The 12,948-nt window shown below is 35.7% G+C and overlaps 1 protein-coding gene across 3 annotated transcripts in view; it reads left to right on the top strand.

Annotated features, from left to right (window-relative positions):
* The window catches only part of LOC131737706 (probable ATP-dependent RNA helicase DDX10), an 88,183-nt gene that overhangs the window by 53,361 nt on the left and 21,874 nt on the right, over positions 1-12,948 (top strand). For all 3 annotated transcript variants that reach the window (XM_059028388.1, XM_059028386.1, XM_059028387.1), the window contains exons 14-16: positions 766-891; positions 1,533-1,694; positions 7,302-7,358. In XM_059028388.1, the coding sequence (XP_058884371.1) occupies positions 766-891; positions 1,533-1,694; positions 7,302-7,358 (345 nt within the window). The remainder of the gene's footprint in view (positions 1-765; positions 892-1,532; positions 1,695-7,301; positions 7,359-12,948) is intronic.

The following is a 12,948-nucleotide window of genomic DNA, read 5'->3' as shown; positions in this document are numbered from 1 at the left end:
CTGAATAATAATAAGTCAGACACCAAACACTGGGTATTTGAGACGCCGAACAGGAGTGCAGATTTAATTCAACACAAGTGCTGCCTCAAGGGTACCAGCAATGGTAGCCGTAGTGTCAGATTTATTAAAGAAAACAAAACAAAGCTAAAAATAGCCTCATTTAAAAGAGACGTCCCACTCCAGGAACCTACTACACTACGACAACCCTCTCTATACTGTTTGGGATCAACATCCCCTAAACTAACCTACTGCTTTTGCTCTCTGCGACTCTGGGTCCTTGCAATGGTCCTGGCTGAACAGAGCCTTCACAGGCACCGTCTTTTAATCTACGATAAGGCTACATCCTCAATTACATGCTTTAAATTGGGCATAGTGAATCTAAATTGTGTGTGACAGTTCTAGGCATTAGTGATGGTTGTTTTCCGGTGCAGAATCTAGTATTCTAAGACCAGGAAAACTCCCTTCACATATATCCCCAGATAGCCCTCAATGGATATTGTTTGGAGTTAACTGATCTTGCCAAGACAGAACACTATGAAATGGCATTTATATGAGCTACACAAGAATGAGGACCTGTCCTGGAGTTATCAATCAGACTATCTGGTTCCCAAAAATGTAACTAACCTGAGCACATTTTATAAATTGAGGCCTTTTGAACTTTTTGAAGTTTTGATCCTCTCTTATTTTTTCCTTGCTTCAATACTTTAGTCCTGGTATATTGGCTAATGTGTTATTTTTATTTATTTTTTTCTTTACTTCTTGCAGCAGTCAGATGAAAAACTACCCCAAAAGAAGAAGGTTGAAAAAGACTCCAAGTTCAAAGCAGCCAAGAAAGCCCTGAAGAGGAATTTTATAGTGAACACAAAAATTAAATTTACTGAGGATGGAGAGGTCAGTCATGGCATATTTTTGTAATTCAGATTTGATCCGGTTTTCATTTCAGCCAGTTCATTCATGTTTTTTATTGTTATAGCTTTACACTGCATGGTACTGTGCCTGGAGCCTCCTCTGCAACAGAATGACAGGGTTGTGTCAGTGCAGTAACTACACAGCTGAATGCTGCCCCTTCTCTTCAGGCTACACTGTATAGAGAGGGTACAGATATTCTGAGATTGTCCACTGCACTGAACAGTGTCTGACACATTAAAAATGGATACACCAAATGTTTGCTGATATATCAGGAGGTGATATTCAAATTTGAACGCTTTTTGCATTAGCATTGTCCTCTGTAGGTTAGTTTATAATTGTGTGTCATCATCATACTGACTGATTTTGATGTAGTACCACTCCCTCAAACACGCATTTTACAAGCTTCACACACAGGCTCACCTTCCCAGTTACTTATCAATCTCTGCTTTTCCTATGAGTAATGTGTTTTCAAAGTCGACTGCAGTCCTTTACCGAAGTGGAATACAGTGATTGAGAACTGCAGCATTGAAGTATCTGAACAGACTGATACATAACTTTTCTTCATTAATAGCTAAAAGTTCTCCCTGTATACTGTGTTACTAACATGGTCGTTCTTTATGCAGATGGTTCAGCAGTGGCCTCCTGTACAGAGGTTGGCAGTTAAAGATGAGGATGGAGAAGACACCAATGCTGGCATTGATGTGCAAAAGGCCCGCGAGAGACTGTTTGAGGAGGACAAATTTGACAAAGAGGAATACAGGAGAAGAATAAAAGAAAAGCACAGGGTAAGTAAGCACTGCACCAACAGTTCTATAGATCTTATTTGAAGAATTGCTCACGGGTATATTTATTTTTAGAGTTACAGCTTGTTCCTGAAATGTGTAAGTTTAGAGAGAGGAGAGAGGGGGAGAGGGAGTTTTATCAAATTGGTCCCAAATAAATAGCCATAACATAAATATACACATATATATAGATAGATAGATATTTTTTTTACCATTAATTTGTCACTTTGCAGCATATAACCTCGTCTTAGTGACACTACATGACATCACAATGGAAAACACATCACTACGACAGTTTTAATAAAACATGTTGTCAAAGGTTCAGTTTTGATATAGCAGTTAAGTCAGGTGACCTGATAGTCATGGTGCATGGTAAAAGAAAATATCTGTTGATCTGAGTTGGCAGTCGACTGTGTAGAATACTGAATTTTAGGTGCAGATGTTTCCAGGTTCAAGACTCACTGGCAGTGCTTGTTTTCAGAAGATACATTTCCATTTTAAATGTATGACATGCTGTAGCTCTGCCTATTTAAATCAGGTGGTAGTTCAGCTTGTTAAATATTAGGTTGTATATTTTGTACTTCCAGAAGTGTGTCTGTCACCAAGGAAGTAATCCGTTAGTCGAAGTGCATATTTTAAGTGTACGTTTCTTTCACTGATGGAACAAAAGGTGAGGCAGCGTCACTGTTTTTAATTATTTTATTTTATTTAGTTTTCTTGTGTTTTTAGGCATGTCACACAAGCTGGAAAAATGATCCATTGTAATAGTTAAGGAAGTTTTAAACACACTGTGCACGGGTTTGTTTAATTCTGTAACATTTGCCCAGAGACGAGATTAAAACGAAGCTGTTAAAATGTACCCTGGAATAGGAGGGATGATTCCAGGTGACATTCGCTTGTCATTTTGATCTATAATAACCTTATTCATATTGTACTGCTGATGTATGTGGCACTCTGAAGGCTCACAGCCATCACAGATGAGGCTGCACAAGATTTACAGCACCCACTTTGACAAGCTTTAATAAAAGCAAAAACAAGATTTTAAAAAAACATACACACTTTTTAAAATCCCGACAGCGTTCCTAACTGCTGCCTTATCAAGAAGCACTCCTCCAGAAAATATAGATTCCTGCTACAGGCAGGCACGCTTGTGTTTGAGGGTGTGACATTGAAATTGGCGCTGTCAGTTTAAACACCACCGCTGTGATGATTTGGATATAGCTTTGCTTCAGCCCCTTTAGTTATGACATATGGTCTCTCTGCATTGGGCCTCGTAGTTTTGTATCTTTCCTGTATAAGCAATGGGAGCTGTCTAGTGCTTGCACGGTACATGTCAGTTTCTTGCGTTGTCCGAGATAATCTTTCTAATTTACTTTTCCTATTCCAGGCGCTCAAGTCAAGTTAACCTGACTTGCAGAACACTGGGATGGTAGATTTTTTTTTATTTCTCTCAGAACAAAATTTGCTTTAATCAGATTTGCCTTTTTTTTATTATTCCATAATTTATATTTTCTTATCGGTTTGCATGTGGCCCAATCTCTGTCCACAGTACAGTTCTGAAATTAACTTCTTCCAAAATGAAGGTGGTTTCATCCTCTGTCCAGTTTTTGTACAAAAAAATTGAATATCAGGTGCAAATTTTGATAAAAAATTGTGTACTAATCCAACATTGTACTGAACAGTGTTTTAATCTCCTAAAGCATAGTGGCATTCCAGATATCTGGCAGACTGATTCATTCACTACAGTATAAGCCTGCATCTTTTTAAAATGTATTTTCTAATTACATAAACTTCTGAGACATGTTTTTCTTACATACTGTAAATACATTAAAAATCCACATTGAGTTGAATTTTGATACCTGTCTGAAGCAGTTTTAATTGGCTTCAAGGTTGTGGCATTTCTGACAACAGAACCTGAATGAATTCTGTAAGACTCCCTGGTATGAGATGTCACTTCTTTCACATTACTTTGAAGTTGACTTTGTTGAAAAATATTCATGTCTTGCTTTAGATTTTGCCACTCTTTGAATTTTAAAGTCTTTTCCTCCTGCGTCTTATGTTTGCAAGCCAGCAAACAGGTGTTAGAAGCCGTATTTGTTTGTGCTTTGTACAGCTGTGGAAAAAATCTAATACAGCTAATGGTAAGACTTGTACTTTATACTATAACAGTAAATTATATATACTAGTATACAGTATGAAAAGATACCATAAAATGATCTCTAAACCTGATACTGCTTATGGAATTTGTGTTTACTGAAGTTGATGAAGTACATTAAATGCCCTCATTTCTCTCATCCAAACACATACTGTACTCATAAATTCAAATTTAAAACTTGGTAGTGTGTCTGCAGCCATCACCTACAGTTTAAAACATTTCTTTGAAAAAAATTCCATAGAGCATTTCCATGACGGTCACTGCGATCTTTGTATCCTTTCTGTTTACAGTGATGTCAGTAGTAATATATATTGGCTGAGGTGTTATGCCAAATTCCATACAGTGGCAAGTCATCTGGGGAATTCCCTCCTGTAGCAAATGTAATGTATTGATATTCTAAAACCAAATCCCTTAATTAAACAGTGTTAAGACTATTCATGAGTTCTGCAATTGACGTTGGTTTCCTTTTTGCAACAGCAGCCTTGAAGCCAATCCACAACATCTCAATGAGATTCAAGTTTGGGGACTGAGATGGCCAATCCATAACTGTTATCTTCCTTTTTTCATAAATTCCTTTGTAGACTTTGTAGAATGCTTAGGGTCATTATCCTGCTGGAATACAAACTTACGTCCAATAAGCCTTCTAGCACTGGGTAACAAATGAGAGTGCAAAATGTATTGATATTTTGCAGCATTCATTGATCCTTCTACAATACAAAGGTCGCCAGTGCCTGAGGAAGAAAAACAAGCCAGTCGCATCACACAACCTCCACCATGTTAAACACTGGGCATGATGAACTTTTCTTTAAATTCTTCCTTCCTCCAAACATATATGGTGAAAAAAATATTTTGGCTTTGTCTGACCATAACATTCCCATTGAATACTACTTCAAGTATTCAATGGGAAACGCCAGTCACTTTATTTTGTGCATGGTTTTCATCCATGGACATTCATTTTGTTAAAGTATCGTTGAATTGTTCACTTGTGAATTTCTTGACCATCTTGTCTCAATTCTTGTGTCAAATCTTTTGCAGTAATCAGAGGATTTTGCGGGGCTGCTCCCAAGATTTTTCTTCCAGATTTTGCAGAAATCTTTTTTGGTCTTTCACATTTGGAGCAAGTTGCAGTAGTTCCTGTTCTCCTGTGTTTGTCAGTAATAGCCCACACAGTGCTTTTCGGTAAACAGTCTTTCTGCTATATTTCTGGTAGTTTCTCATTTTTCGTTTAGTTGTATCACTGCCATTTTGAAATTGTTGCTGTACTCTTTAGTTTTGACCACTTTTTTGTTGCTTTTTTGAATGACAAATCTCCAGTTTTATTTTTCAGCACTTTATGCATTTATTAATTCTAGAATTATCACGTGTTGGTTTTCAATCATAATTGTCAATATTTAGCAAAGAATGGGTTTCATACAAAATATGTTGATTGCCCACATACTTCTGTCAAGGTATGAAATTTAGGTTTTGAATGTTATTTTTCATTACATGTTATGTAATAATGTGTTGTTTTATTATAAAGCTGAGTCTCTAATGTATACCTTTCAGTGAACAATTAGAAGTCACTTTCTTTGTGTTTTTTCAAATACTTTTTTCTGCGACCGTGTCTGTCTGTCTGTCTGTCTGTCTGTGCATGCTTGCTCCTGGAAGCGCCTTGTAATCAAGAGGCCTGAGCAGAACTCAAATTCCAGGGCACACAGGGTCAGTGAAAGTTCTTATTAAACCTCCAAAACCAAGCTACAGTACTGTATGAACATGCACAAGGCATTCCTTCTGTTAACCCCAGGTTATATTATCTTTATTATCTGTCTCTCTTCACCTGCTGTCAGGTCCTTTCAGACCTCTCGGAACTATCAGTCTTTTCTCAATTCTTGCCAGTTGCCATGGTGACTAGCCCTGTTAATTTATATCTGAGTTTTTCATTTATTTTGCTACAAAGATATTTTAAAGATATCGGTATTGGTGGATCTGTGCTCATGGAAAAAGAAATAGTAGGGTTGCAATTAGAATTAAAAAGTAAAAATACTCTGTTGGCGAACGGTAGTTAGGAAGCTGTAGGTGGGCTGTATATTCAATGTGCTTTCCAATACGATCTGAACTACTGCAATCTTTTCAACCTGCTCCACCTCCTCCATTTTGTCTTTTTTTGTTTAAATGGCTTTGTATGAACCATTTTATTAATGCTTTCCAAAACAGTGTTTTAGTTTCATAAGACTTGGTGCTAAACACGTGCTGTTTTTTTTGCAATTTAGATTACAATTAGGTGCAGCTATGTATAGACCTGTTGTTTTTAAAAAGGAATTTTTAAATAGGAAATTATGCTTTTTTCCATTTTCTGTAGTGCAAGTTCTATGTATTTCCTTTTATGTACTTTAGTCAGAATAACATAAACATTTATTGGTATATGGTAATAAAAATTATAACAGAACTTGTACCAGTGCTTGTTAATGGCATTCATGTGCTTTTAATAATGCAGCGATTGGTCTGTGACGCTGCAGATATATATTGGGGATGTATAGTAGAGCAGACGAGTGCAAGCAAGGCTTAACTATGGAAGAATTGCTGTAAATAAAGACAGAAGAATCCCTTCTTACTATAAAAAAATGGATTTTTCAGTTGTCTGCAGTGAAGCTTTCCTGTTTAGTACACCACTGTGTTGCTTGCTGTGTTTCTAATCGCCTGCTCTTTTCTAATCACGTGTGGTTACAGATCTCTGGGCTCTGCTGGTATCTCCACATGTCTCGAAGGGGCTGTTTTCAAATCTATTTGTGGATTTACATATTTTGATTGTTTCATGCCTCACTTAGCAAACAGCACAAAATGAATTCTTTCTGGTTTAACTTGAGACTGTAAAGCAGTGCCTAACTTTGCATTTTGAATGTGAATGATAAACAACTGCCTTCCAAACTAAGGCTTTCATGTTCCTTAAGGGATATCTTAATAATGGCATTTATACATTTCACGATGGAAAGGAACATATTTTGCCATATAGTCTTCTCTTTGTGTAAAGTATTAGCCCTAGAAATCCTCCGAAGGAACACAAACTGGAAGTACAGCTACTGCATCTGTACCTAAAAGATAATAAAACAATATATTGTTGCTGCTGTCTTGATGCTTGCATGCTACCCTTCCTCAAAATAGTTTTTCATGCTGTGTGGCAACCTGTACCTATGTACCTGTAACAGCGTCTGTCTGTAGTGGTCGCCATGTGTTATACATTTTATTACACCTATCTTTTTTTTTTTTTTTTTCATTTTACATTTTGAAGAAATAATCTTTTTACATAATTTGAAATTTCAGATGAAATAGGCTGCCATTTTTTTTAAGCAAATGTGAAATGCCGTAAAGGACTTCTGCCTTTCAAAGGATTCCTTTCTACCTCAGTCCTCCTCAGAGCTTGGCTCTATTAGGGGTAAAAAGATAAATATTGATCTGTCTGCTTTCCATTGTTTCTACAGGAGAGAAGGCTTAAAGAGAAGGCAGCCAGACGAGAAGCCAGCAAACGGCAGAAAGAGGTAAGTCAAAACACGTGAAACGTCCCCATTGCGTAACAAAACACAAGCACTCCTCAGGAAATACTGGAATCAAACAAAGGTTTATAGATATTATGTTGGTGTCTCCTATTGTCCCCAGTTGTTTGTGGCATGACATGTACACCTCAAGCAACATTCTGAAAATGGCAGAGTTGGGGTCAATTCCATTTCCAATCCCAGTTCCCTTTTTACGGCATAGTCTTTCCTGAGGTTTATGCCATAGGCTTTATCAGGTTACCTGACAAGTTTGTTAAGTTGTATACAGTATTTGTTTGCTCAACAAAGCCTTTGTTGTAAAATGACTGGAATAGGAATTTGAATTGATTAAAAGGGAATTGGGATTAGAAATGGAATTGGAATTGAAGAAATTGAATTGACGCCAACTCTGGTGAAATAGCATCAAACCAATTTATTTCTATTTGCAACCATGATAAAATCATTGACTACTTGCCAACAAAACATATCTCCATTGAGGATCTTCAGAAAGTCTACAAGACTTAGAAACTTTAGGGCTTTAAGATGCACTGGGCAAAGTCAGAGGCTGTTTTTAATTAGGTTTGAGGTACAGATGTAGGGGCTGTAACAGAAAGGATAATTGTTTTGAGCTTCATTAACCAACAGGAATTGAGTGTACAGGATCACCCTTTCGCTTCTCTGCAATGTCATGTATCCTTCTCTTGCATATCGTTTGCTGTACTTTTGAAAGCGCAGGTACTTATTCAGACCAGCTTTACTACCAGCAAGTGTGCTTCTCAATGTGCAGTGTGTCAATGTGGAGGGATGTAAGGACTTCCCAACCAGTTAAGATTGGAGCAGCCACTTAGTAAGTTGTTGGAGATTTAGGAAATGTTTCTGTAATGCTCACGGTACAGGAACAGATTGAACAGTAAAGTCATTGTTATTCTATAGTGTCCCCACCTGATTCTGCTCTTAATCAAGGCTCTTGAGATTCTGAACATCCGCAAAGATTACCGGTACTAAGAAATAGTACTTCTACAGTAGGTCATCCTGCATGAGACCATCACGTGTGTGCGTCACAGGAACACAGAGAGAAAGAATCTTCTCCAGGGTTCAGATCCCTCCAGATTATTCTCAGGGTTCTCTACTGAACAAACAGTTTTCCTGTATAATTTGAGAGGATCACATCATTATTGAAGGGATTACATTTAGGTTGTTTTTTGTTCTGTGTTTGTTTTGTCACTTTTTAATGAAGAGGAGTACTGTAATGCATATTGCTTTGTTATCTCTCTGTTTTAGTTTGCCTCATTTTATGATGGTTTATACTGTTTCACTCATTTGATATAAGTTGTACACGTGTTTGTATTTGGCTTGACATTAATCTATTTAGCAAAATTCAAATTAGCTCAAACAATCTTTGTGAACATTAAATGCATCCAGACATCTGTTACATATTTGCAAATGTTTCATAACCTGATGTGTAAATCATGAACACAAGTACAACGTGGCTTGTAATGTTTCAATAAGGCCTTGAAAAATTTACAAATATTCTGTTCTCAAATTTGCTATTTTATCTGCTGATTTGCAAGGTTAAGTTATTACCTAACTAGACCGCTGGATGCCTGGGTTCAAATCTGTCTTAAGTCAAAAGTAAATTGAGTATGGTTTCTATTTAGCCCTCGGTGGACAGCAGTTAAGAGTCACATCACAAAATCACCACACAGTTTGACACAATGATTTCTTGACATAGCACCCTTCACACATATGCCCACAGTGAAGCAAATTCTCAGTGTTGGCTTCACAGACCTTTTGTTCACTTGCAACAGTCTCTGTTTGATGCTGTTCACACAACACTTGTATGTATGTATGTATGTATGTATGTATGTATGTATGTATGTATGTATGTATGTATGTATTTTATTTATCTATCTATTTATTTATTTATTTATTTATTTTTAGTACTGGGCAGAATTTGTACACTACTGTATAACACATACTGAATTCCATTATTATTTATTTATTTATTTATTTATTTATTTTCCTGTTTGTGTGTGTAACCCATTTTATAGAAAATTAAAAAAAATAACTCTTCTGCTCTTTTTAAATGTTCCACTAGGCTAATAAACTAGAGGGAGCTTTCCTGTGCAATTGTAACAGATTGTTTATAAAAACACAAATGAACTTACCTGTGAAATACTGTGATGCAGTTAGTCACAGACTCCCCCTCCCGCCAAACTAATTGTTAGTTTTGTAATTTATTAACTTCTCTGTTTTTATTGTTCTCTGATGCATAATTTCCTTTTTGTTGTTCATGCTTTTTAATTTGATAAAATTACTGAATCATGTTTCCTTATGAGAGATTAACTAGATTTATCTGGGAGGCAGCTATAGTCGGTTTTATATTTGGGACGTGATTCAATTATGTCTGAGGTACAGAAGGTTTATTTATTTATTTATTTATTTATTTATTTATTTATTTATTTATTTTTTTAATATATATAAAGGTTTTGTTGGTTGTAGGCGCTCCCTTTTTTTCTTAATAAAAAATGAAATTGTTTTTGAAGTTTCATACAGAAACTTGTATTATTGGTGTAGTAGAATATTAACTATTTGTAGGCTGTAAGTACAGATGGGAAGGTGCAATTATTACATAAATGCCCTTCTGTAGTTGTAGCTAACCCTGCTGAATGAGTCTCAGTCATATAACAGTGTGCCTTATTCACAAAGCATTACAATATAGTATGATATAGAGCAGAGGTTCTCAAACTGTGGGTCGCGACTCCAAACGGGGTCGCAGTACCTTTTTAATGGTGTTGTGAACACCTGCACAATTTAAAATATTTTATTTTAAGAAACAGGTACGTTCAATTATTATTATTATTATTATTATTATTATTGGCACTTTTTACTCCTAAATTTTACTCCCAATGACTCCTTTGCTCTACCTGCCTTTGTCTGAACGTTCTGAACTGGTTACCTAGCAACCAACTTGCATGTCAGCCAATCAGCGGAATGCACTTCTGTAGTGTTAAGTCCAGCCTCTGTGGTTTTTGTTGTGAACTGAGTTCAGAAAGTTGTTTTGCATAAATATCTAAAACATGACAGTTTTCTGAAGAAAAGTGTTGGAAACGGGAGTAATGAAGGACAACCGAGTGACACTGTAGAAGTGCCGACTGACAAGGACCCAATCAGCAGTAAAAAAAATAAATAAAAATAAAAACCTGAAAAGCTTGTAGATGCTAATGGCTTGCTCTGCTAGCTTACCTGGCAGATAGTTTTGATCGCTTAAATATTCTTAACACAGCACTCCAAGGACGAGATGCGTCTGTCATCTCTCTCACTGACTAAATGGAAAGCAGGACCAAGAAGCTGGCCTTGTGTTACCATCGCGTAAACCTGGAAGCAGTTTATTTATTTATTTATTTTTTTTTTTATTTTTATCTTGTGATTTTCTATTGTGAATTAAAAATAGCCAATGGCTATATATTAGTTTTGTTGCTATTGTCTTGCAATGTTGTTTTACTTATACTAACCATTCTGCAATAACACAGGGCAGCGGGGTCATTTTTATTGCTAGAAGGGGGTCCCAGAGCAGCGAAGTTTGAGAACCGCTGATATAGAGTATGATATAAAAACAGTTGTTTGGTGTTTTGGTAGGAAATATTTTTTCAATAAGGCAACTAGGACTCAAAATAGGACTCTTCACATGTTAATAAATAACCTATGAATCCTCTATTGAAAATGTATCTCATGTACTACAGACACATTTTTGTTTGAAGATTGACATGTCATAAATCTTCTTCAGCTTCATACAGTATTCTGCCCTACATGCATATGAATGGAATCTTTCAATTCTAGTGGCATTGTGTTAGGGGAGGAAAGATGAGGTGATCAAATTTGTGTGTGTATGTGTGTGTATATATATATATATATATATATATATATATATATATATATATATATATATATATATATCATATATATGTTTTAAGTGTTGTGCTTATGTTAAGAAATGTTTTTAATACTCTGCACCCTTCATATAAGTGATGTCTATAAACCATCAAACCAGTTTGCTTTCAGCCTTTTAAATCATTTTCTTCCTCGATTAAAAAAAAAAAAAAAAAATTATTTCAGATTTCATTGTCTGATAGCATATGCAAAGCTCAATAATATGGTGTCACACATGTAAGAAATGTCCCATCTTGGTGCTTACTGTTAAACCTAAAAATGAGGACATATTTATTTGAGATACAATTCTTGTGTTTTGTATAAGGATAGATATGGCAAATATACTGTGTGTGATCCAAATATACATATGTAAAATAATACGTTTAGCATTAAATAAGTCATTGCATCGAAAACAAAAAATGACCAAAAGCTGATACTGTGTAATAAACATACTTTTTTTTTTATATGTTGCATGGTTCAGGTATAGTACTCGGTTTAATTATTTCAATCTTGTAGGTATCTAGAAGGAGAACAAAACTACTTACACAGTTCAGTTTGTGTCATGTCTGAGACCAATTTATTAAATGTCCTAATCTTTGATATACAGCTGTATGATTTCCTAATCACGTTCCATTACCGGTCTATTCCAGTAAAAATGAAACATTTCACTGACTGGTTCCACCAGTGATACAGACTGGGGTGTATTCAACTGAGCTTAATATTGGCAGATCTAAATAACCAAGGTTATGAAAGTCTGCTAAATGTGATTCTATCGAATGCATTTCTGTCTGGGGGGAAAAAAGCAAATATCCTATTTAGTGATTTAAAAAAAGATTTAAATCTGCCACCATTTTATATGAATACACACATCTCCCTTTCGTTACAGCTTAAAAATAAATAAATAAATAATAAATATATATATAAATGCCCTTTCTAGTTTGAAATGTTTGTGTTTTGGGACTGTTGCTACAGGCCTCAATATATGTTAGGTCACAGCTTTGGAAATGCCAAACACACTGGTGTAATACTCGTATGTCATGAAGCACTGAGAAAAGCAGGCTGCCTTTAATCGTTTGGTTTTAAATCACCTCCTTTATATTGAATTCTTGTCTCCTCAACTGGCTTCTATATGTTGACAACAACCAAGAACAGCAGCAATCATTTTTTACAGACTTTTTTTTTTTATAATGTAAAACCTGGATTGTTCAGGAAGCTGCTCATCTTCAGTTAATTTAACATTAGCAGGCAACGTTCACTGATCCACATTAGCTTACTAAAATTGTGCATTAATAGGGCTGATTAAAAATAATAATAATAAGGATCTTTTTCATGTATTTCAGGCAATTTATTTGAAATTAGTTTGGATAAAGAGTATTTGATTGTCACATTGCCCTTTAAAGTTAAGTGACCCCTTGAAAGTGAGTCATTTGCTGATTTTTAAGCTGAGCATGTTTGTGGGTCTTGCATAATAGTCTCCCATCATCTGTGTTTACAGTAATTACTTTGTCAGGTACACATCAATCCACAGAGTGATGTGCATCTACCATTTAGATTCCCCGTTGGGTGTTATTGCCTGTGCGGCATGCATAGACAGTTGTTTTAAGGAGGTACTCCACATACTGTGAATACTAACAAAAATGCTGTAAATGTTTTTATACCAACAAAC

Source organism: Acipenser ruthenus, chromosome 8, assembly GCF_902713425.1.
Source record: "Acipenser ruthenus chromosome 8, fAciRut3.2 maternal haplotype, whole genome shotgun sequence".
Classification (NCBI taxonomy): domain Eukaryota; kingdom Metazoa; phylum Chordata; class Actinopteri; order Acipenseriformes; family Acipenseridae; genus Acipenser; species Acipenser ruthenus.
Note: the sequence above shows the minus strand (reverse complement) of the source record. Positions and strands in the feature narration are given on the sequence as shown.